This window comes from Perca fluviatilis, chromosome 2 (genome assembly GCF_010015445.1).
Source record: "Perca fluviatilis chromosome 2, GENO_Pfluv_1.0, whole genome shotgun sequence".
Lineage (NCBI taxonomy): Eukaryota > Metazoa > Chordata > Actinopteri > Perciformes > Percidae > Perca > Perca fluviatilis.
In genome coordinates, this window is record NC_053113.1 from 21,263,527 (window position 1) to 21,290,559 (window position 27,033).

General features: G+C 40.6%; 1 protein-coding gene across 1 annotated transcript; it reads right to left on the reverse strand.

Moving 5' to 3' along the window:
- Positions 1 to 4,177: 4,177 nt before the first annotated feature.
- blmh (bleomycin hydrolase) lies at positions 4,178 to 26,768 on the reverse strand. Its single transcript, XM_039787407.1, has 12 exons — positions 26,616 to 26,768; positions 24,561 to 24,758; positions 23,516 to 23,625; positions 21,961 to 22,102; positions 21,049 to 21,137; positions 20,846 to 20,938; positions 11,302 to 11,457; positions 11,008 to 11,166; positions 10,821 to 10,888; positions 9,577 to 9,694; positions 9,193 to 9,259; positions 4,178 to 4,478 (listed from the first exon to the last, which is right to left on the reverse strand). The coding sequence occupies exons 1-12, from the start codon at positions 26,623 to 26,625 to the stop codon at positions 4,330 to 4,332; spliced, it is 1,359 nt and encodes a 452-aa protein (XP_039643341.1). The 5' UTR covers positions 26,626 to 26,768; the 3' UTR covers positions 4,178 to 4,329.
- Between the last annotated feature and the right edge of the window lie 265 nt (positions 26,769 to 27,033).

A 27,033-nucleotide genomic window follows, 5' to 3' on the forward strand; every position in this document is an offset into this window, starting at 1 on the left:
TATGGGTCAATATTGGCATGTAGGAAAGGATCTAATAAACATCAAATGACCAAAATGATTGAAATTATAAATGACCATACTGTGAGCTCACATGCACAATTCTCACATGATGGATGTCTCTCTTTTTAATTTTATTTATTTTATTTTTTATTTTTTTTAAAGTCTTTTTGGGGGGCTTTTCCCCTTTATTTGATAGTGACAGTGGATAGACAGGAAAGGTGTGAGAGATGGGGGATGACATGCAACAAAGGGCCGCAGGTCGGACTCGAACCTGGGCCGCAGCAAAGGACTCAGCCTACATGGGGCACTCGCTCTTACTGAGTGAGCTAGAGGTCGCCCCAGATGTCTCTCTTTTAAAAGAAAAATCTGATTTAAAATGCATCCAAAATAAGCAAACAAGTGATTTACGAGTAACTTGGAAATGGAAAATAAAAGAATGACAGAACAGATTTTTTAACTAATAACACACATTTGTTATACAGTTTTTGTTAGTGATTTGTTAGATCCAATCAAACAGCTACTGTATTTATGATTTAAAAATGTGCTTCCCACTCAGTTGTTCATATTTTGTTTGATGTACATTAGATTGTAGTGGAAGCAAAATGAGTGCTAATGGTTTAGACATTTTTAAGTAATAATAATCGAATGCAATATTAAGTTTGTTGAATGGGAACATGGTGTTTGGGTCGGAACAAATGTTGTGAACTCGAGCTGCCTAGCTCTGGTCCACAAGCTCAGACAATATTTATTGGGTAAGTTTTCCAAAACCTTCTTTATAGGGGCTGGCCAGTGTTTGTAGACCAACACAAACGTACACCTAACAGTCTTCACAGGTCCAGTGTAAGAACCACTTGATAGGAACAGCATGCAGTGGCAGATTTCTATAACAACATAACACAGAATACAAAAGCTCTTCCTAAAAGTTTCTGTGAAGACAACATATATAGCCTTTCCTAATTATATTCACTAAGTCCTTGTGACCCCTAACCCCCTATTTGTTTAGCGACCTTGGATACCATGAAAGGCGCTAAGTCCAAGTTATTATTATTATTATTATTATTATTATTATAGCCTAGTGCAGTGGTTCTCAACCTTTTCGAGTCGCGACCACACACACACACACACACACACACACACACACACACACACACACACACACACACACACACACACACACACACACACACACACACACACACACACACACACACACACACACACCACAACGAGAAAAGAGCTGCAAACCGCTGTAAACAGTTGTTTCTACATGCCTCCCCCTGCTGATTTTGAGTGCTTTTTGGGAATGCTCTGATTAATACATATGTAAAGAAACAATTCTGTTTACTTTTTTGTTTAAGCAGGTAGCATCTAGCCTTGTCCAATGTGCTCAAGGCTCTGTGGATTTTTGATGCCTTTGTGACTTTTTCTCTCCCCTGACCTTCCGGAACAGCACCATTTCTGTGTTCCAGGACCTCCTGGTTTACAAATTAAGCTCTGAATATAACTCATGAAATGTACCAAACTTCACACAATAATATAAAAAACAGTCTAAAATATGTCTTTTTTCTCCCCAACCATCTGGCGGCCCCCAGAAATTATCTTGCGACCCCCTTGGGGTTCCCGACCCCCAGGTTGAGAACCACTGGCCTAGTGCATAATGGAGGCTTTTATAGTAAATACATTATAATGTATAGGCCGATTTTATGACTACACTTATAAACACACACACATAATGCTTTCTGGTGCACAATATCAACAGTCATATCACATTATAGATGTGACTTATTGTTAAAATGATAAGTTTAAGTGTATTATGGATGCTCTAGACTTTATGTTGGCAGCTGGGGCTTATAATGCATGACTACCATACACCTCAACAATCAACAGTAGTAACGACAACTACATTAGCCAATATGTAATATGTAATGTCAAACATGATTGCACCTTCAGGAATAACCAGGAAAGGCTTAAATCCAAATCTGACTCAGATATTTAGACCAGTGGTACCATGGTCACCAAACTTTGCCAAGCAAAAATCACTTTTCATGTCTAAATATAAACAAAGACAGATATATAGCTCATAGCATCTGAATTCACATGACACTTGTATGTCATGCCCATGAGCAACAACCATCAAGTTTTGTGATGCACACCAATACTGTAGTTAGAGCGAATACAGTGACCTGTGCCATGACAATTCGGGGATAAGCACAATGCATTTTCTGTAGCTGCGTCACAATAAAAGTCTACGTCGAGCTTTGCCATGAAAAGCTTTTACTTTGAAACACGAGCAGCAAGAAGTGCTCGCTTTGAATTGGCAGTAATTCAGCAGCAGATGCAATCCCAATATTCCAATGTATTGCAAATTACTATTCTACCCTAAATTAGACACGGCAGAGATATTCTGCAACGTTTATTATCCACAACAAAAAATAAATAAATGTTTTGGTGCAGTTGGCCTATATTTTCGTTTGAGCTAAAGTGTAGCTAGATATTACCGCTAGGCTATTTACAGAACTAATTAGTTTGCCCAGGTTAGCTAAATAATAGCGGTGTGGAGGAAGGTCTGGCAATGCGAGACTAGCTAAATAAAAGTACCCTGACAAAATATGAACCATTTTGGTGATAACAGACATCATACCTTATATGAACCTTGATTTATCATCAGGAAAGCATTACAGTAGAGTGTTGAACTCCTTTACAATTTTAAGGAGGTAACGTTATATCCGTTACCTGAGAAGCCGTGTTGACTCCTCTGTCCTGATTGGTTGTCTGATAAGCTCCAATAACCAATTAACACACACCTGTTGCATTATGCTTGAACGGACAAAAACTCTACTGACCAGATGCAATTACTTCACCGACATAAAAAAAAATGCTATGTTAATTCCTTTCTATGCTGGTGGAGACAGTGTCTCAAAGAATTACTCAACCTTGAAATATTATGTGTTAAGAAAAATCACTCTTGCCCAAAGTGTGACTTTGAGGCCCACATGTTCATAGTTTCTTAGCTTTCATAGCCAGCTAATAGTTCTAGTGCACTCTACTCTAAATCAAATCCACATAAAAGAAAATACCATTCCTCTGAGGGAAGACTTCTAGGATAGAAATTGTTGGGCATGTTATCAATTAACACTTACATCTCAGAATCAATCCAGCTTATGTAGCAGGTTTATTGTTATTATATCAAAACAGCTTGACTGTCACTGACTGTATGTGGATTTGATGGATGGAGGAAAACTGTGGAAAACTGGGCGAACGCTTGCCTGACGTCATCATCCTAAGATTCTAGTCAGAAAATGAACAAACTTCCCGACCTCAAATGTTGTGGGCGGGGCTAAGTTCCTGTCACAATAAAAGCTCTCCTGTCCCAGGTCTCCTATCTACCTTAAGCCAGTGATGCTGAATGGGCACTTCTTGCTTTTAACAACCACGCTATAGAAGGTGAGCAGCAATAACTCAGCTGACTGACCAACTGCTGGGAGGTCAGAGGTCGCCCAGACCTTGACAGGAGTGTTTTAAAGCAGGAAGAGTTGGAACGTCACTAAGAAATGATTACAGTCTGCACAGGAAAGTGCCTGGATTTTCACCTGGCAGTGCAATGTAGCTGTTCTGTGTAGAAATGAGGAAGTATTGTTTAAGTATGACCTTTTCCTGCTTTTGACATTCCCAATCAGGGGGGATACAGGCAGAAGATATGAAAACAAATACATATACGCATGCACACACGCATATGCTACTTTTTCTGGTTTACACTGAGTTGTTTGCAGGGAGAGGAAGTTATGGGAAGATTGTGTGTTATTGGAAATGATGTAAGCGTTACTCCAAGAACAGCAAATCACTGCTGTTTGGTCGTGTCCGAGTGAAAGAAGCTGTGGACGACACAGGGGTATACGTGGCATTCAACAGCGGAGTTGACTGCCTTTTACAGTATTTGTCAGAATATAACCATGTCCACAGCTCAGACTGCAGTTACACTCTTAAATCCTCTGCCGTTTGTGAAGCTGCATGGTCTTGAAATGAAGTGTTTATGTAGCAATAGATCCATTTTACCTTTTAAATGCTCAGGCCCAGATTCAGCGACATATTCATTTCACAATCCCAGAAAACAAAAAGGTGTGGAAGTGTGAAGTGCCACTCTCTGGAAGAAATAAAGATAGACACAAGACACAGGCAGTCCAGTAAAAAAAAATCTTTATTATTTTTGTCTAAAAGAACAGGCTGTTTTGGAAGGAGGTGTGGGGGGAATATTGAAGAGGTAAAAGCAGCCGAGGAATAGGGCAGAGTCAAATAGACCAGAGGTTGGGGTTAAAACCTGGATTTCCCTAGTTATGCCAGGGCTCCCATTGGGTCCCAGGCAGGAAGTACAATGGGCTCCTGTTGCATCACTTCCAGGACATCAGGGGGGAGGAACTTCTTGTCTACCACCACCTCGTACACATATTCAGAGAACCAGTCGTCAGTCATGATCAGGTAACCTACAGAGACAGGGAAGACAACCAATCAGTTGTTAAAGTCGGAATATACTGCATCACAACAGAGTTTGATAAAAGAAAAAAAAAAAAAAACATTTTTGGACAGGTGTGTAGATTAGTACAAGATAATTAAACCTGCCGGTCTAAATAAACAGGACCTTGAATGTCTCTTTGTTACAATGTTTATACAATGCATATAAGAGTGGTGCTTCTCCAAATTTGAACATGGTCCTGAGCAGAAAAATTCCTCAACTTAGATGCTGTTTATATTCTCCTAAAGTGAGAGTTTTCCAGCCTGTTCACACTTTTTTGCTAAAATAGCAGGATTTGTGGAAAAAAGTCAAAGTCAATCCGTCAGTTCAAAGAAAGCCTTAATCACAACACATTATTGTGGAGAGAAATACGTGATTCAAGATCACATCATGTCACTAATTAAGCCGAGAGAATGGTCAAACATATTTTACATTAAATTGCTTTAAAGTGCTCTTTATCACTAAACTCTATTGTTTTAACAGGCAGAAGGGTGGAGGACCGGGACCCTCACGGTTCACACTCCCCCACCCTGCAGTGCAGTATGCCTTCAACACTTCTGCTATCACCTCTGTACACCCACCCTGATAAAACTAAACAATGTCCGTCTCCCTCAGCGTGCGTTTGTGTAGTCATAGCGGGTCAACGTGGCCAAATCTGGGGTGTTTATGAAAGCCAACCTTGAACTTACACTGAGAGAAAACATGTTCGGATAACCTAATCTCTTTTTGGAGGAAGACGTAACCCCATGCTGAAATGACTACGGTAATTAAAAGGAAAGATGTCTGCAACAGCTCCGATCTGGTACTGAACTGACACATAATGGAAGCTGGATGAGAACTGGCAACCAGATCTGAGAGTGAAATTTAAATAAGTTATCTCTCTCTCTCTCTCTCTCTCTCTCTCTCTCTCTCTCTCTCTCTCTCTCTCTCTCTGAGTTGAGCAAACGAGAGCATCCCTCCTACTGTCAAGTTGACTTATCAAAGACATCAGGGCAACCGCAAGAACGTGCCATAGTTCAAAACAATGTATCGGGGATGGCGTGTCTGGGTTGTGTATGTGTGCTCTTCCAAGTACGCAAATCTTAGATGGCACGTTGCCTGGTTCTCACTGCGGTATCCCGTGTGTGTGTTGATGTGAGCTTCCTGGAACCCGCGTGTTGGGTGGCATGGTGGTGTGTGTGAATGTTGGGTGTCCTTATTTGTTTTTAGGGATAGGCTGACTGTCCTGTCTCAGAACAGATGGGTGTACTGTAAGCTAGAAGAGTGTGGAGCAGTCATCTTGCTTTCCAATTTGAGCAGCAATCCACAACACCGGACCATCACCGGCCAACATGAACCACGACTTTCATAGAAATTTAGTCGAAATAAGAGAAGTGAACAATAATTAATAAATAAAAAAAAAACTAAGATTTATTTTATTAAACAAGTGAACTGAACAGCTAGGCAATATATCTACTGTATATTAAAATTATAGTGTGATATGAGACTAGATATCGTCTTAGATTTTGGATATTATGGCATAAGTTTAGACTTTTCTTGGTTTTAAAGGCTGCATTACAGTAAAGTGATGTCATTTTCTGAACTTACCAGACTGTTGTAATGGTTCTATTATTTGCCTTTACCCACTTAGTCATTATATCCACATTACTGATGATTATTTAACAAAAATCTCATTGTGTAAATATTTTGCGAAAGCACCAATAGTCAACACTACAATATCGTTGCGGTATTGATATCGAGGTATTTTCAGGCACAGTGGTGCCTTGAGCTAAATGCTAACAATAAATATCTTAACATGCTTATGTAAAGTAGGTATCATTTTTGACCATGTTTTCCATCTTAGTTATTATAAGTCATTAACATATATCGTCTGGGCACCATGAATTACATGCCAACCCATCCAATAGTTGTTTGGTCTGTGGACTGATCAGCTGACAGACATTGGTATCCCTTGAGCCATGGCAGTAGCTTGGCTAAAAGCAATGCTTAATATAGAAACGAAGACACAAGAACATAAAAGTCAAATAAATTGTCACGAGAAGTAGTTTTAAAATGCTCATATTATGGTCATTTTCAGGTTCATAATTGTATTTAGAGGTTATATCAGAATAGGTTTACATGGTTTAATTAAAACAAAAAAAACAACCCATATTTTTGTTGTACTGCACATTGCTGCAGCTCCTCTTTTCACCCTGTGTATTGAGCTCTCTGTTTTAGCTACAGAGTGAGGCATCACACTTCTGTTCCATCTTTGTTGGGAGTTGCACATGCGCAGTAGCTAGGTTAGGACTACTAGCCAGTCAGAAGCAGAGTATGAGGGAGTGCCACGCTAGCAGCTAGGCGAGCATTATAACGTGTGTTACAAAGTGACGCACGATTATCATGGAAGTAAAGGCTGGACTACAATAGAGCTGTTTGGAGCAGTTTGTGAACAGTGTTTTCTGTTGGAGATGGTAAGTGCCTTTGGGGTGGACTTTGGGCTTTTTCACGTTGTAAACCTAGAACATGCACAAAAAGATACATAACACTATAAAAGGAAAGGGAAAAAGACAAAACGCATAATATGAGCACTTTAAGACTGTGGTCATCCTTTGTAGTTTTATGTTTCCACTTGAAAAAGTGGCAAAGTTGTGTGAAGACCACAGAAAAAGCCTTTTTCATTTGATGGGAAATAAAAAGGGGACCTTTAAATGACATGAGGGTACAGATATGTAACTGTGGGTTTGGTGCAAATCAATGGCAAATGATTAGAAGCATACTGAAAAGCTAATGAAGTTTCTCTTCCAAAGAATCTGTTACGGCTGCTACAAAGGAAATCCTTCCATCCACATTAACATCATCTTCTTTTCTATTTACTTAACAATAAAAACATGTGCAAAGAAAATCATAGTTTCTCTCTCTCTCTCTCTCTCTCTCTCACACCGTTAAACGTATTCAGAGCTCAAACAAAATCCGTGACACTTCAGGCTAAAGTCCTATCAAATTGAAAATAAAAACCTCAGAGCGTGTTGCCAAACATTTAGTCTGAAATGGTTTTAAAGTGGCCATATTATGCTCATTTCAGGTTCATAATTGTATTTTGAGGTTGTACCAGAATATGTTTCCATGGTTTAATTTTCAAAAAACACCATATTTCTTTTGTACTACACATCTACTTGCCTTTGTTTTTTCCTTATTTTATAAAGTTTCTACCTGCAATGCGCCTCCATTTCTGTCTCAGCTCTCTCCTTTCTCCTGCATGCTTTCCTCTCCTTTCCTCCACTTGTGCCTCTTTTTCCCCCTCAGCTTTTGTCGAACAAACAAAGACCCCAGATTCCCATGTGAACTCCACTTCACGAACTGATGTTCTCGAAAACTTTATTAATTTGGCTGTGGACAAGCTGGGGGCCCTGGCCCTCCCTATCTGCTGGTGTTTATGGAATAAGATATGCGTGAAATACATTTGATTTGACTGAGGGATTTTCACATGTTTTCCCAACAGTCACTACGGTTTGTGGGTTCAAGCAAATATTGTCGGTATGTGTGTGTCTCTGTGTGTGTATACGCTGCACTGTATGTGTGCGTTGCCAGACAATGCACGACTGACCTGAAATACTCTCCTATAATTTGCAGTGGAATGTAGAGCTCAGAGATGGAGAAGAGAGACAGAGAGGGTCAGAGGAAGATGAGAAACAGAGATGAAAGGATAGAGGGAATAACAACAGTAGACCGTAAAGTCTGGGACAGTGATGTGGACTACCTGCTGTGCTGTGGGGCCTGTTGCATATAGACAAACAATTCTTACTTACTTAATGACAACATTTTCCCCCAATGCATCAAAATGACTTACTGGTAGCCAGCCCAAGACTGACTTAGTTTGTTAAATTCATTTTGAATTTGTGGTTTAAAAAAAACAACTTTGTTAGCTTACCAAAAAAAAAAAGCTGGTTCAAAAGTTCCCAGTTTTAAAAAAGGCTAACTACAAGTCTTAGGTCGCTGTTGCAATACAGAGTTATACTCTTCTCTAGTGTAAAGTCTAAAGGCCTGGTCACACAATCAATTCATTCGGGTAAGCTCCTCAGCTACAGTAGTTTACCAACTTAGCCCTGTTAAGTAGTCACTATGTCACCAAGCCAAAACAAGCCTGTAAAACCAAATATTAATATATTTGGAGGAATTTCACTGTGCTACTTTCTGACCTTAAATATTAGCTTATTCTGTAACTACGTTCATGCAACTTGACCCAGAGGCAGCAGAAAGAGCACAATAAGGGCTGCTGTGCGTGCGTGCGTGCGTGTGAGAGTCTTTATGAAACAGGACACAGCCAATTACAAGTTCATAAAGCAGCAACACAGAGGAACATCTCAGTCTAATCCTGTTCTTAATTCAATAGACACAAACAGGAAGATGAGGATTTATCACGAGACACCGCGGTGTGAGAAAGATGTGAAAGAGAGATGGGGAGGCAGGGGGCCTTTGTTGCAAAAGCATGGGTCAGATTTTGGGACTATATCCAGGTGAAAGCAACCGTTTCAGATGTTTTCAAGCAGCTACTTCTCTGTGGCATGACAATGTAGCCTATTACTTTTGACAACGTAACAATCAGGGTAAAATAACTTATTGCTAGTAATTCATTACAGGTTAACCCTAAAGGAAAGGACTTAAAGTAGGAATTGTAATAATGCGTTACGTGTCTTTCAACTCACCTTTGTTTCCACGGTCATCGCCCCAGGAGTTTTCCACCCTCCACTTCTCATAGCCTTCTTTCCCATCCTGAGAGAGAGAGTGAGAGCGAGAGAGAGAGAGCGAGAAAGAGAGCAGACAATGTGGAGATAAGAGGGACAAGCCGATACTGGAGGAAAGAAAGTGTCCTAACAGCTGGGGTTACTTACAGAAGGGGGAAATTGACATCACTATGAAAAACTGCAGCCGATTAAAGCAACGTAAACACGCAGCAAGGCTTTGATGCAATAAAGCCTGGGAAACTCTGAATGTGTGTATTCCTCTCGGCCTGCTTGTATACATACTGTATGTTTGCATGAGTTTACCGAACAGTCACCCACCTGTGCTGTATGTTTGTGTGAGCGTACCTTATCTGTGACAGCAGTGAGGATCATAGCGTGGGTCATGAGAGAGTCTCCATATATCAGTCGCTCTGCTTTAGAGAGGTTCTTCACTGAAACTCCAAACACTAGCTCATGGTTGAACCTGCGCACACACACACACACACACACACACACACACACACACACACACACACACACACACACACACACACACACACACACACACACACACACACACACACACACACACACACACACACACACACACACACACCTCTGATTAAAGAAACTCAAAGTCTGCACTTGAGTTCATCTACATACTAATCATTTCAAGAGAAAAGGTAACGTTTTGATACTTAATGGGTAATTGCCTATATCATATCCCATCAATCCTAATATTATATTTTTTTTGTAGGGGAAGGGAAAGAGGTGTGATGACCATAAAAAGCCAAATCAAAATCTTCATTAGTCTGGGATTCTGCACGGGCGAACATGTTTCTTGAACATGACTGTAGAAATCAGGCTCCATTAAGCCTCAGCCTTATTCCAATTATAATCTACCAGCACAAGAAAAGATCTGTCTGAAAGATGAGCTACAGCAGAGATGGTAACAGACATTTTTTGCACCATGCTGGATTGGTTCAGTGGGCAAATTTAACCCTGGCGCCAGCAACTCAAGACAGATGTTGCTGCACCTTAAGGGCAATGATAAGCAACCTTTTTCCTGTGGAGAGACTGACACCTCATGAAGGCTCCTGTGTGTGAACCCTGCAGTCACAGCACAGACAAGACTGGGACACAACAGTGCCAAACACAAGTGCGCCAATTCACTGGTAAAATCCATTTTAAGATTGCCATTTTACATTTAGGTAAGTGTTGGGCTGGTTGGTGTTCAGCCGCCTCAAGCATTTCAGAGTGGTACGGTTCAGTATAGTGATAGTGACGAAAAACACTGAATAGTCGGTCCGTAGGATATTGTTGTATTCCCTTGTTGCATTCTCCTCAAAGTATTGTAGTAGTAATAATAATAAAATATCTATCTATATATATTTTTTTTTTTAAACAAACCTACTTGCCCAGAAAACCCACCTCTCCTGAAGGGCTTTGGGACATGCTATCCCCACCTTTGACAAATAAGAACCTAAAGCCATTAATAATGCTAAATGTTAATAAGCTAAATGCATTGCTTCTAATACATTGGACAAATGTGCAGCAGACTAGATTCAAATAGCATTGCAAATAACTTCCACATGATGCATTTTACTTACACATTCATGTCATTAATGCCCAGCTTGCCATGGAAATGTTTCCCGACGTCACAACCAAACCACACCGCCTAAGAGAAAAAAAAAAAAAAAAGGCAGCCGTTTTTGAGATTTATTAAGTTTACACATGACGACACCCTCAAATGGACAAAGGTGTGTGTACAGCTGAAACCTGTTTGCCCCAACCTACCTCTCCGTCTTTGATGGACTCAGCCGCAGCCTTTTTAAGCAGCTGGATGGCCTGGTTGTTGTACAGAGTGCTGCGACCACCAACCATGTTACCTAGAAACTCAACACTGTAAAGCTTCCCATAAGGGTTCTGGGGTCGAGGGTCGTTCACGAGGCAGACCTGAGGATAGAGAGGTCCCATTCAGGCTCAGAAACCGTACAACTTCCCATAGGCAGTCAGAAATGGAGGTCCTACACAGTAGCAACCAACAGAAAGTTACATGGCCTGATCTGATGTGTTTAATGGGTCACATACTTTGTCCTGAATGTTGTATAGAGGTTTGACGTGCTCATTGTAGAACTCCTGTGGGGTGAGGGGTCCCATGCGATGGAAGTTCTTGTCCTTGTCTCTGTATTCCCAACAGATGGTCTCAGGAGGGCTGCCTAGACAAACGCTGGCCACCCGGAACACCTACACAACACACACAGTTTGAACATCAACTTCTTTACCAATCGCATTTGCGTTAAACTAATTTTTAACATGCACAGACAGTCAGTTATTGTTCAAACAAGTTTCAGAGTGAACAGACAGTATCTCTATTTTAACATATCCCGAGGCGACTCCTAGACCTCTACTGAGGTCAAGAGAACCACCACGAGTCAAACTGAACAGGGACATTTGTACGTTCTTGCCTATAGGGAGGTTGTTGGAGAAGTTTGTAAATCATAATTCCAGCTCATATTTTTAACGTGCGCTCATCTAACCCCTACTACTCCATGTCTGTCCTTGCATACACTCATCCATCAGTGCCTGGGGCTCTCTCAACTTTCCCTACATTTCCCCCTCATTTGCCTCTCCTCCATCCTTTTTCATACCCGTCCATTTCCCCATTTGCAGACCACACTCTTCCCCCCTCCCTCCATGTCTTCCTGCGGCGCTGGAGTTCAGACTGAGTTCCTGTCGGCTAAATCGGGTTGTTTGGACTGGGCCGTCTGTCAATCTGGCCCTCCTAACCTCTGATATAGTTATCTCAGGAATTTCCCACTTTTGCTTTTCACCTCTCCCATCCTCTGCTCTCCTCTCCCAGGACCCAGCAAATGCTTTTCCAGTCAAATACGATTAAAAAAGTGCTGAGAAATTAGGATGCGGTGCAGTCCATTGTTGGTGGTAGACAACAGTGTGTACTACGGGGAGTATTGTTCTAATTGTGCAGATGAATGGGGATAGATCACACTCTCACTGTTATGACTACGGGTGTCACAAAGGACATATTTCCAATATATAATGTATAACACCCTGTTTTTATTGACTTCTATTACTGACATCCAGACAAAATTAAACTTCTGTCTAGCTGAATACACAGCTGATGAGGGATTATTTTTGGCTCAGCCTGGAGATATATAGCAGCCATGGCAGCAGTTTCCCCTGCTTAGTCAACACATATTAAATGCACCCTACATAAAGATGACATTCTTGCTTTCTGGTTAGTAGACACTGAGCCCACTGAGCCCACTATTCTCACCCCAAACCTACCCGGGCACATTCTCGCACAGAGACAAACACACAAAAATGCATAAATTCAGGCATGGCTTATTCAAACAAACAACCCCCCCACCTTGTCATCACAGAAATGCGTAAAGTCAAAAGTACAGACGCACACAAAAATACACACATGGGCAGAGTCAACAAAGGCATCTGCTCAACTCCTCATCACCCCCGAGCCATTTTCCTCCTAATTCAACTGCTTTGTTTAGACTTCCCTGTGGGCAAGACGAAATGCCAAGGTGTCCATCCCCTTGTCTGGTCTGTGTTTGCCCAGATGCCCTCGGCACCTTGACAAGACATCTCCCATTCCCTCTTGACCCCCGCCCTTTTCTCTTCTTTCCTGCTTTTTGTCTCTGTCTTCCAAGAAAAACTCTGCTCTCCCTGGTAACTTGAAACTTCTTCACTCCCTTTACAATTTGTCTTTCAGATGGCCCGAGACATACTGTAAGCATCTCTCTTAATGCCAGTTTAGCCTTGCGCCGACCAATCCTGTCCGGGCAAGGTAAATAAAGCAGGTGTGAGGCAAGGGCTGGGCTAACCGAGAGACCTCAGTCAGAGAATAAACAGCCACGGTGACATTTGAGCAGGACCAACATTGAGACACCTGCGGCTTTAATGACAGATGTGTATGAGAAAGACACACAGAAAAGGGAGAGGCTGACAAAACCGTAAAATACCCATCCATATCAAATTAATTACATGATGTCGCTCATTTAATTTGCTGAACACGCAATAACTGCTTTCATAATGCACTGGGAGTTTTAATGATGAATACTGATCATACTCATATGTTAGCAAATTCATCACGGTTGGTTTTTCAAAACAGAATTTACAAAAATAATTTGAGCCCAAGCCCTCAGGGTAAAAGTTCTTCATTACGTCAACCGGCGTTACTCAGAAACTCGACTCATGTTTGGACTGTAACTTCAAAAGACCATCTCATTCATACTTTACCATTCTGAAACATAATAATCAAACTTCACAGGTTGCAGGAACCAGCAGTTTGTTAACAGGCAGTGATCTCTTCAACTCATCAGTCTCTAGCAGAAGGTCCACCTCAGGTCAGTCTCAATTCTGCGACATATCGAGTGTGCGTGTCTCGCTATAAACAAAAAGCTAACTGACTGCACGCTATTGGGGCTAACCGCAACTAATGTTTGATAGCATCTGTACTGCAGTGTCGACCGGCTGGCATCCCTCTGCATGTTTATTTGTTTTGCACAACCCAAACAAATCACCTGGAGTTAGGAGTGAGCCTAACACATACAGTAAGCAGGTCAAACCAATGGCAACACACTACAATATATCTGGATATATGGGTAACCTCGAGCATTCACTCCAGTTTTTAAGATGTCAGCCTTTCCTCTCTCCTGGACTATCTGTGTGGTCCACTCGTTGCCTAAGCCTTTGTAACTTTGGATACATTCTTACTAACACCTAAGTGACTTTATCTATTTATAGGAAAAGTTAAAAAAATTTAAAAAAGGGGTGGCATTTACATCTTTGATTTAGCATGGGCTTTAAAGGCATTATCAAATCGGATGCACCTGCTATCCTGCCCAACTTTAATTGAGATTGGCATGGAACTGTCTAGTTTTTGTAAGCTTGCACGTTATATCGCTTTACAGATGAACACTGAAATAGCATTTTATTTTTTGCTTTTATCATCTTGTGTGGTAGTAAAAAGTGTGAGACTTCTTCTTAGTCCAATGCAGCAATATGTGCACCTGTAACTGACTATCTTGTTTCATTGATAAATATTTATTACTGCAATTAAATGCCAAATACCTGATCAGTCTTCTAAATGAAGTGGATTAAATGCCCCTTGTATTTTGTACATTTAGCATATACATGAGATAAATTAAAATTGTGCTGTGAAAATGATGCAGCCAAATTACTTTTAGTAGAAATAATTTTAACACAGACATAATAAGGGTCTAAAGCTGGCTCTCAACCAGTTAATGCCAAATTGAGGAAAACATGCGCCTCATTGCTACACTGATGCAAATGTATAACTATTGAATAGAAGCTGGACTTGTGTGTGTAAGCAAATGACACCATGCAAACAGTTTGGATAAAAATGAGCAAGGTTTTGATTAAAACCTCCATGTTTTGTAAACATGCAACACATGTGGTCAGTGTTACATTCTAACAATGGTGTAAAAACATTTGAGAAATGTGAGTGGAAATCTATGAAATGGCCAAGCTATCGTTGCAGCTCCTAACAATGACAAATGTGTAGCAACCCACCCCCATGAAACAACCAATCAACTGAGTCAATAGCCAGCAGCGCTGACCCTCGCAGCTCCAGCAGGAAAGTTCCTCTGCGATTTGATGGCTGTCTCGTAAATTAGACTTGTCTGAAGAACCACGCTCCCTTCATTCAGAGCCAAGACCAGAGCCGCACATGGTGTTTCTGATTCCATGACGCAATGGAGCACGGAAGGGCTACAGTTGTGGTGTGAGGGATACAATCTGTGTGTCTCTACTGGCAACTGTACGTGCATACGTACAGTTGCCATTGAATATCACTTTATCTGTTTGGTGCACGCTGCCTACTTGTCTATGTAAGTGAGAGTAGAAGAGCAGGGACACACACCAGATACAGCATGAAAGAGAAAGACTGGCTTTGAAACATAAACTAATCCATTCTGCCTCAATAATGCAGCGTATGGATCCTGTCATCCTAACAGCCTCTATAAAGACAAACGGTGCATGAGATTAGCTTGCTCATTCTTACTGTAGGTGCAGCTTAAAGTGGGTAAAGCTGCTGTTGCAGAGGTTTTTCGATGAATGTGATGTGCAATGCGCCTGACCAATAGATTCTTGACACGCAAAGGGATCAATTTAAATCAAGCGCACCATCAATACAGTAAGTGAAAGCAGAGATGTTGACCCCGGTTGCCTGTCATGGGAGTATGTGTGGGGCTGGCGTGATAAAGACCAGTGCACAATCAAAGCCGCCGCTTAGGGAGGGTGGACAGCATCACCTCCACACACAGCAAAGTAGGACTGACGCAGCACTCAGACCCTGAGAAACACATGTGCACCCATAGATGCAAATGCAGGTGAACATGTATAGGAAACACTAGTTTCCCACTTGTAAGAGTCCAAAGAAACCCTACGCAAGTCTACACACGCACAGTTTTGCACATGCTAATGCGTTAGCTGTTGACCGACAGTACTGTTGAAGCTGGAGAAACTTGCTCTGTAGATGGGGTTATGTGACATTTCTTAGACTGACTTTGGTGATTCTGTATACAATTAGGGATTATTTTCATTATCAACTATGTTATTGGTTATTTGTTAGATGACTCTCTAACTCAATATTGGAGTCACAATAGGATCAAAAGCATGATAAGGTAAAAGTAAAAAATTATTTTGTATTCCATTTGATTCATGATTTCAATCATTGGGATTTGCACAGGTGTGTAAACAATGTACAGATTGGGATTAAATAAATTTTACTTTTTCTACTGAGGTTGGTGTCCAATTATAAATATTGGTTTTTAGAATGATTCTGGTCAGTGATCAAACTATACCGTGGCCTTTGGGGGAGCCCTCATTTTTCTTATTTTTATACATATAAAAATACCTAACATCTACAATTGTATGCACTATACAGGATTTACCCTATTATACTTTATCGACAGGAATTGATAGGTCAAACAGCAAACAGCCACCAACAAATAGTCTATAAACAAAGCATCAGGCTGTCTTTGAGATTTCACATGAACAACAGTTAAAGTTACTCAGGCTACCGAAGAATACCATAATTCCTCCATTCAATTAGGCCTAAGCGACGCACCCCCAAGCTTCCATCCTTAACAGTTTTGCCCACAGCGTGTTAGCATTTGAACAACGTGCTGTGTGTCCACAGTGTGTGCGGACTGTAGTTACAGTTTTGGCTGAGGCCTCTTGGAGGAGCAACACTTAGGTTTTAGTTTGTGATCTCCCTGCAGGGGAAACTGCCTCTAACATGTTCTGTTTGAGCTTTAACTTTACTCTGCAAACAAAAGTGTATTGGGAGTTGCACCTGGAATTGCCTCCAGCCTGAAAATAAACAAGACCTTTGCTATTAAAATGTGAAGTGAAAAACATGCCGTTGTTACTTGCATCTATTCTGAATAAAACCAAAGGATGCAGCCAATGGCCAAGTGTGACTTTGCTCAAGATGCAAAGGCGTTACACTGCCAGCTATTCCATCAATATAATCTCTCTCAAAGGTTAACGATGAAACAAGGGTTAACAAACAGCCATGTATATCAGCTCTTCCAGTCTCTCCACTGCTGGCTATTCCAATTTAACGGGAGAGAGGAGCAAGAAGGGTTAGGATGGTGACCGGCCTCTGACGAGCTGTTACCACCACCATCTTCAGCCAGAGAGGACATTATTTCTTCAGCTTCTTCTTGCGTTGTCACCACTGGCGGGAGGTGTGCTAACGGGGCATGCAGCAGGTGAATCGGTCGTGCTATTAGCGTCATCCCTACACAATATCTTAGTAAAACCAAAATCAATTAAACTGCCTTGTTTTCTTTTTGCCATGGCTATATGATGCTAACTGCAGAATGAATTTCAAGTACTTTGCGCCCCGATTACTGGCCTCCAACTTTTATATTTTTTCTACGAATCTTTGAGTTAACATGTACTAAACAGGAGTTGAATTTGCACTGCAGCACCACCACGCCTTGATGCTCATGACAAGAATAGCATGTTTAGTCATCTTTATTGAAGTGAATTAGGTTTAAATCTCCCTCATGCATGAATGAATGATATTTTTGCAATTTTACACATAATAATCCATGATGATCACATTACACAAAACTGAAATTGCATGTCAAAAATGACACACTGTTAATAATATAGATCCCCACCCCACCAAAAAATTTGTTTTCACAAATCACGTTTTCAGGGGAGCCCATGTCTTATGATGGGGAGCCGAGCTCCCCCTAGCTCCCCCCGTAGTTCGCACCCTGATTCTGGTCAAATGCAACAATATCATTGAACAATTTAGCTGGCTTTATGTCAGCAGTTCATCTGACATGACAAAATCCTTCATCACCATCGGCAGTGACAGAGTGGTGTTTGGCAAAACAAACCACTTCCAGGTGGACAAACAAACACACTGACAACCCTCCAGCCCCCCACTCTATCGTGCAGTGCAGTGAGTCTTTACTGTTGCACAACATACAGTTGTGCGTGTATGCAGAAGTCTGTGTGGGTGGGGGGGGGCGCGCTGTGAGATACAGGCGACTGTTTAAACAAGCAAACAGCCAGCAGCACAATGCAACCAAACAGCTGACTACAATGGCAGCATAACCAGACCCCTGTTCTGTGTGCAATCGTCTCAATGGGAGGCTGATTGACTGACTGACCTTTTCTCTCTCTCTCTCGACTGCATTTGGTAACACTTTATAATAACCATCATTGTTAAATGGTAAATGAATGGTTATTTCAACTTTAGGTAAATGTTACTGTTTTCATCATTAGTTACAGGTTATATAAAATTATTTGTTCATACATTTAGATATATGGTTTACACTTTTTCTAAGGTTAAAAATTGTTTTGTTAACTATTTATAAATTTGGCTATTATAAAGTTGCAACTAATGATACATTCATTTGGCCCAATTAAATCTTTTTTGCTGATCTATAAAAGAGATGATTTGTATATAATAATATTATATTAGCCATCTGAATAATGTTGATTGATGCTTTTTTTAATGTATAAACCATTAACAAAGTGTTCAAATCATGGCAGCCATCCAAATAATCTGATGGTTTACAAACTATTTCTTAAAGGTTTACAAATCATTAAGTTATTATTAACAAATACTTAAATATATAAAATGGTATGTGTGCAACAATAAACTGTTAAATAACATACATTATAGCATTACTAATAATTAGTAAACATTAATGATGATCATTTCATTTATTAATTTCATTAGATTTGTGTTAACAGTAAAGTAACTATTAACTATCAATTATAATTATACCCTGAATTTCAGTGCATGCATACATGGACATAAGTACATAGTGAAAGAGTTTGTTTACATATGCATGGATTTGTTTCATAAACATTCACTTTCTGGGGGTATGTGCAGGTTATTTCTTTTTAAATAGGTTGCTTTTACACACTGTGTGTAATGTGCACATATTGAAAAAGGTACTTTAAATTATACTACACTGCAGACACAGGCAGGTATTCTGCAAGTTCTGTTATAAAAAAATATTTTTTTTAGGCTTTGGAAGTAAGACAGTAAATGGACCTGCAGTGAACGTGAACAAATGTTTTGTTATATTGAAACTATATAAGAATCATTTCTCCCTGTACTACACCTGTCAGTTGAAATGCAAGTTGCTTGCATGTTTATGCACTAGTATCACCTCTGCTATTAATGTAATGGTATGTTGAATTAAGTCAGTTTGATATGAAATCCTAATGATGTAGGTATTATAAAGTGCCACAATATTTCATTGTTAAACCTTCTTGAGTATTAAGAAACCTGCTTAGATTTGCCCCTCTTATTTGGATGGTTGACAGCCCCCTCTTCTGGCAAAATGGGAAAAAAGTTAAACGAGGTGTGCCATTTTTCAATATTTATTAGGTACACCTGTACAATCTATTGGAAGACAATACAACAGCTCTGCCATAAATTGTACCTTTATGAAGTGTATAATGATGATGATTTTTTTTTTAGATTGTCAAAATTGTGTGAATTCAATTAAATGCGTATTACTGAAGTCATGGTTAAAGAAGAAAATGTTGACAGTGTTAAAAAAACCTGAACATTATATGCATCAAAACAGTAGACTTTATAGCAGGACAGATGTAGAGGATTGCATTAGACTGCACAGGCGTACCCAATACAGTGGGCACTGCGTGTATATCCATAAACAAGTCTGCATGTGTCCTTTATTCATGCCTTTATTTAATATAATTCACCCTCTATCAACCTCATAACTTCACAACACATGCAGCATGTTGGAACAGGTAAGGAGTGACTCTGGGTCACTTTGATGTCTCTCATTCCCTCAAATAGTTCCATAAAACTATGGAACCCAAGGAACTAAACTCGGGAACTGAACTCACAACTCAAAAGCCTCTCTTTTGCAAACTCCCACTTGCGTTTCCATTGCCTGAAGATTAAGCCAATTAGACCAATGACGGAACAAAAATGACGGCAGCATTTGAGACGAGAGAGGAAACGCCACCGACTCATCCTGTTGTTCTTTGGCAGTGGAGCGACTTTGATGCCTGGATGGATGTTCTAAATTAATGAAAAGGAGACTAAAAACTTCATAACACCTATCACTAAAATCAAGATGATCTGCTGAGTGACTGATGGTTATGTATTTCTGCTTTACCACATAACCATGATAAAAAAAAATTACCAAAGCTTTATTTCTCGTATTTCACCACCACTTCTTTATTTTCTGTTCTTTTTTTAACTAGTCAAGAACATGACCAGACTACATAGCTGTTTTGAATGTTAACAAACATTATCAAAAATGTCAGTACTTTGTACCAGAGTGACCTAGTGTTTCCTTATTTTGTGAATAAAGCTGTACAGTTGTAATGTTTGATTAATCAGTGACGCCATTGACGTGGCAAACTCTTCCCTGATAGTTCCTGAACAGGGACTGAAGTTAACTTTTTTGGCCACCAGCCACTGTGGCAGTTGGATTTTAAAATCCACTAGCCACACAGGCATTTTACTAGCCAATTTCTTTGCCTCATAAAAGGTGAAATACAGGAAATCCACAAGCATTGTTCTTGAACTTGTTAAGAAAACACATTTAAGTGCTGTGAAGTTATTAATGAAATCAATATAATTAGTGACTCTTATCAAACATATTTTTTTTTATAATGATTTCCTATAATGTCATTTTTAGCTCAAATCCAAGAAAATGGCAGACTTGGTTGAAATGTGAAAGAACAACAATGGCAAAAAAACAACTCTGAATCACTCAATTCTCATTGGCTGCCAAGGTGGCAGGTAGATTGACAGTTTTACCCGCCAATGGCAAAATTCACCCGCATCTGGTGAGTGATCGGATGGTAATTTCAGGCCCTGTTCCTGAACCTTTGGAAAGAACTTACCCACGAGCAGGGACTATTTTTGGCACCTGAAACATATGAGGAACTATAACCCATGTTTGACTGGAAGAACTAGAGACTACATTTAGTTCCTCCAGTCAAACACAGGTTATGTTCCTCAGTTCCTCAAAAGGTTCTTAGTTGGGAAACTTCTTGTGGTGAATATAATATGTCCTACAGGAAACAGTTGTATGTGCTCTTTCAGTCTCACCTCCTCTATCATGGTGTCCATAGCATCAGACAGTTCAGCTTTAGTAGCGTCGCTGGCCACCATGTTCCTCAGTCTTAGGCAGTATTCTCTTAGCTGTAAGACACAGTGAGACAAAATCAAAAGTCAGCACTGCCTCACTGATTACGTGACTCACTGATATGTGAGCGTAATTAGTTTGAACGGAGCGAAATGTGTAAACGCACCTTATGATTAAGGATGTCATTCATTCTGCGTGAGGCCTCGGAGCTGTGTGACTCTGGAAAGCATTTCTTTGGGATGACGCCATACTTTTCTGAAGACAGGACAATATAAACAGAGACGGATTAGAACCCAGATGTCCCAACTAAGAGTAGTTTCCAGTATCTGTGTCCCTGTGGGCTCCACCACGGCCACGCCTCTTTAGGAGACTAGCGGCAGGTCCTGAGTGTATTGATTCCAACAGGAGAAGTGAACGTGAACACAGATTATGAGCGATTCTTCGCCCCAGAGTCATAGGTTATATATTGGTAGTATATATTGGATCCATTTTTCACAAGCCACATATCTCCAGAACATTCTGACACTAAAATGGCATTTTTCAGACTGAAAATCAACTTTGTTTTGAGACCCGTTTCTGTCTCAGGACCAAACTATCGCGAGATCTGGCAACACAGAGAAGCTCACGTCAGCTAAGGTTCGTGAACGCCCTAACAAAACTAATCTCCGTGATGCTAAATATGTCTTTTAGCTGTGTAAATATCCAACGTTAGCAAAAGAACATATTAATAAATGATATCAATATAACTTTTCATCCATCCGCACAACGTTCACTACACTACAGGAAGTGTGTACCGTTTAATTCCATCGGCGCTGCTTGAAATGTGTAAATCTTTAGTATAGAGGATCTTTGGTATAAAACACAATTTAAAACAAGATTCTTAATCCAGTCAAATAACTCTAATGTTCTACCAGTTTTTTCTTCTGTAGAAAGAAGTACAGCTCATTTTTCTAATTACCAAATAGGGACAAATTACCCAACTTAGTCAATCATTCAACATGAACTTCTTACCCAACTTAGTCAATCATTCAACATGAACTTCTTATCAAGGTGATTAGGTTTTATGATGGGAACTAACCAATGAGGTTGACCAACATGTCCCACTGTCCTCCGTCATTGGTTGGATTGGAGAGCAGGAACTGGACAAGGCGTCCGTCGACGGGCTCCTTCCTCTGTGCCGTCTCCACACAGGCCTGGAGGAAGTAGTAGCAACGCTCAACCTGTAGAACAAACGAGCAAACACAACAGAGCAACATGGTGACTGAACAAAGAAACTGTAAGGGGCTGTAGAATCTAATGATGTGACGTTACTATATGTAATGCAGAAGGGTAGACGTGTTCGACTTAAATCACATATTGAAGACTGGAAACCAACAACAATCAAGCTTTTACCTGCAGAAAAATAGAAAATAATTAATAAATAAATGAAGTGCTTGTAATGCACTATCCTTAGATATAGAGCATCTTTGCTATGGATAAGTACCTCATAAAACCCCACTATAAAAAGATCCGAAGTAACCCTAATAGATTTGACTTGCTACAGACTTGCCAACTCAACACATGTAATGTAATAACCTAGAGCACTGGCTGAGAGTGGGGCAGGATATTTTTAGAGGTCCACATTTACTGTTTTTATTCTGTTGGACTATTAGAGTCAGTGTTAGTCCCTACAGCTGGCACTTGTTACACAGAAAAATGTATTCATGGTGGAACAGCCAACTGTCTACACATGTGGGAGAAAAAGACACAAGGTCATAAAGAGAAAGAGAGATAAACATTTAACGAGGTGTCACTGTGATGTCGGACCTGTAAGAGCACTGATCACAACACACAAAAGAGGGTTTTAGGTGGACAATGACTGTATAGTAGTAAAGTGCTGCATAATATTACTGTACCAATGCGTGCACGCACACGCACACACACACACACACACACACACACACACACACACACACACACACACACACACACACACACACACACACACACACACAGTCCTGACTGCAAATCAATAAAAACATTGAAGACTAATAACTTAAAAGGTTATGTGAAAAACACCTACACAACATGATAGCAATCATACCAGGGTTTGGTACTTTGCAGCTAAGGCGGCAGCCTAAGCAACACATGCCTGCCGCCTTAACTACGTCGTCAAAAAAAAATGTATATGAGCGGTATCCGCCGTGTTACTCTGTCCTGTTTTCTCCCTTTCATTCCAAACCACACAGTTGACAACCTGCAGGTGGAAGCGGTGGAGACAGGCTCGGACATACACGCCACAGGCGTTTCAGGAAAGTGGCTGCATGTGTCCGACAATGCACAGAACATTAACCGGTACAAGCCTACAGCTGTCTGCCGACACGGAGTGCGGAAAATGTGTCAGAGCCTTCCGGACAGGTGAAGTGAGACTCCGTTTCCTGCTTGACGGTCAACGGTTAATGATCTGTTAACATTTAATTGTTCTATCTTTTGGAAGGCTGGCTGCCAAAAAAATAAATTAAAAAAACACCCTACCACCTTAACTAACAAATTTTCTGTGGGAAACCCTGCATACCTTACATACACCCGCCCACACACACACACACACAATCACACTAAGGAACAAAGAACACATATGTGGATCTACGCCTTACCTTGTCCCAGAAAAAGAGATAGGACTGACTAAACTCAAACTCCTCTATGTTAAACTTCTTCATGAAGGGAAGTCGCATGACGTTGAGGCACGAGAAGATCCAACATCTCCCTAGTAATGAAGAGAAGACAAAGACAGACAGAACTATGAATTGAAGTGAAACTATGCAGGTCAGTGAGCAACATGCATTTGTACAGGCATCAGTAATGCTGCTTTTGCTCTACATTTAGCTGCTCCGATAGGTGACGAGTCACAAACACACTATGTTCACTAATAACTTCTAAACCCTCAAAGGCTAGAGTCACCGTTCATTACATTTTTTCAGTGAACAACTGAATCATCAATTATCATTTCGAGGTGCTAACAAATGCATGTGGATGACCTATAAAACTTGTCAGATTGACGTAAGAGTTACATGGACCTATATGAAGATAGTTTTGTGTCTCTGTAGGTTTATATCATACCATGATGAACTAAATGACAACAACTGATGGCAAGCAAGTATCGGTTGCAAAACCTATGGTCTTTGTAATGTGTTCCGCATCTTCAGGATGCTCAAAGTGCATCCATCTTTACACTTTCTTTGTTTAGACATTTAGTCTATTTTTGAGACAAAACTAACTTTTGTTGCCTACACTACATCCACCAACACATAATGAGTGGTTCCAGCTGACCAGAGTCCACATAGCAAAACAAGACTTCTGCCAAATAGTGTGTGTATATATATATATACACACACACACACATACATACATACATACATACACACACACACACAAACAGAAGGTTTTGCAGCTTGTCCGGAAAATGTCTATGTTAATTCTGAGCTATTTCAGAAGACTTCACTTAAAAATTTGCGGTAAATAATATCCGTTTGTGCTCTTTGTTGTTGTTGTTAGAAAAATTAAAAAACTGCAAAATCTTAGGCATCTGTGTGTGATAACCCAAGCATGACATTCACTCAAACCCGCATTTGGACGCATTTCTTTTTACTGTATAAGGTACATTTATAATCATGAATGTTGCTATAGTACATTATGTCCTACCTGAGTTTTTCTGGTTGGTGACGGGCTTGCCCTCTGTGGGGATAGAGTGCTGGAAAATGTGCACAGTATCCTGGACAGTCTGCCGGTGCAGACAAACCTCCAACGGGTCAATGCAGGTTGACACATTCTGAGCTAACAGGTAGCGTGGCTCGGCCCGCAGCCGCTTGAGGAATGTGGCTACCTTGTCCTGACTCAGACCTAGAGGAGCAAGAAGAGAGAGGTAGAGAAGGTTGAAGGGAATAATAAAATATAGAACAAAGGAATGACGGAATGAATGGTAAAATAATGAAGGTGGGAAGACACGCAGAAATAACGCTAACTTGTAACAGGAAGACTTTAAAAGATAGGCAGTCAGACAGCTAACCGTAACTACGAGGAGGAATTTCCTACTGTCCCAATTCCCGTGACTCATCTTTGCACTTTAGGCATACAGATTTCCCTCTTAAGATCTGATTTATGAACACTCACATACTCAGATGTCACAATAATGCCGGGAAAATACCAGATCAATAGTCATAAACTAACAGCACAATCACGATTAGAGCGCTGAAAAAGAATGAAGGACAGACTTGGCATAGGGCAAAGCACAAGAGAAAGAACAACAAGGAAGTAATCAAGCATGCTTTCTATAAGTGGCTTTAGGGAGCAAAGGGCCGATCAGAGCTGGCTGGTATCACTTATCTGGCTCCATCTGTGAGAGGAACAAACCGGAAAGCTTGTCTTGTCCCGCCGCACGGGGAAGGATGAGTGCATACACACTTTGATGGAACACACTGCCACTGATGTATATTTTGTAATTCCGTCAAATAATAGTGCAGAGCAATTAAACATTGAGGGGGACATTGCCTAGTCATGCATGCTGCCTAGGATTCAACCCCTCTCTCTCAGCTGCATTCCGTTATTTTCCATTGACACAAATGCACTGACCGCTGCAGATTAGGACCGTGTCAAACTCTATTAACTGTAATGCCCATGTTATCAGAAAATAAGCAGAACCAGGGCTAAGGCAGAGAATATTTGGAGAGCAGGCCTGCATGGGGTCCCATGTCCACATAACATTGATTTGCTTGTGGAGCAAACAGCAGAATTTTTTTGTCGACACTGATGAGTATGCATGGATAACTAAATAGTGAGAGAATCTGTAACAGAATATTAGCCGACAGCTATAAACTGACAGCAGTTTGCACATACACAACATAAGAGTGGTGTGCGTTGAAGAACAAATATTGAAAATCCTAACTAAAGGGTGAGTAGTTGGCCTGGCTGTTATTCAACAAGTGGAGGAATTAATGCTCAGTAGCACACAGAGGTTTTCTATGGAGAGAGGCCAAACACAGGCAGCCAGGGTGACTTGCAAATTTACACATCAATGGTTATACAACTGGCTTTATATTAGTTAAGCACTTTATTATGCCCATCACTGCTCCATGTGCAAAGGGCTGAACTACAGTTGGCATGCAGCCTAACAGTGGAGGCTCAGTAGACATACACAAACAAAATCAGGCCAAAGATCAGAATAGTATGACACTATCAAAGTCCTTATTTTAATTCATACTTAAGAAATATAGGAAAAACGAATGGCTCTAAGAGAACAGTTAGTTAACACATGTTTTCGAAATAGCATATGAGACCAAAGCCTTTTCCTAACGAAAACTGAACCAAAATGAATCGCTACCACTTTAAAGACTTTGACAGCATCTGGTATTTCCAACTCCATTCTTGAGTAACGTTAGCTAGCAACACAAGCTAACATTTCCGGCTCGTGGAAGTGACACCAGATTTTACACAAGTTAAGGTGGGTTAGCTAGCTGTCTTATTTCTCCAGTTTGGATGACGGTACCTTGCTGACAATGTATCAGTATGATCTGACAAAACTAGATGAGTAAACGACGGCAAAGTCATGCTAGCAGGCTGGCATGCTAAAGCAATGAGTGCTAAGTTAGCCTGTTAGCTCCCTCAGCTGTCATCCTCTAGCTGTCAAATACAGACTGCGCTCAGGCTGCCGGTGAAACAAATCACCAAGACTGAAACAGGCGAAAGTGGCACATAACCTACCAGTTTCCATGTTTCCGTGGAGCTTGAGGAGTGTTGTCCGTTTTCCTGAAAAGTTACCGGCTCTTTGTTTATCTCATTCACCGACAGTCAGTGTGTTACAGGGTGCGCTCGTTTGTGGAACCGTTTATGCACTCGCGGGCCGGTCTTTGACGTGGCGGCTGGGCGGAGTTTGCGGGTCACAATGGAGCTGCCAGCAACAATGGGGCTGCCAGCAAACAATAAAAGCTAAATTCATTTAATAAATATTGTGTTTACACTAAAGGACTCTGAAAACATCCATTTATTTATTTGTTTCTAGTATTTTAACCACTTCAGTGTACACTTCCAACGTTTCACAAACAAATAAAGTTTTCTGTAAGTGATTCCTGAACGTGTCATTTTTGGTTTAAGAAATTGTAGGCCTTTTTAATCCGTTTTA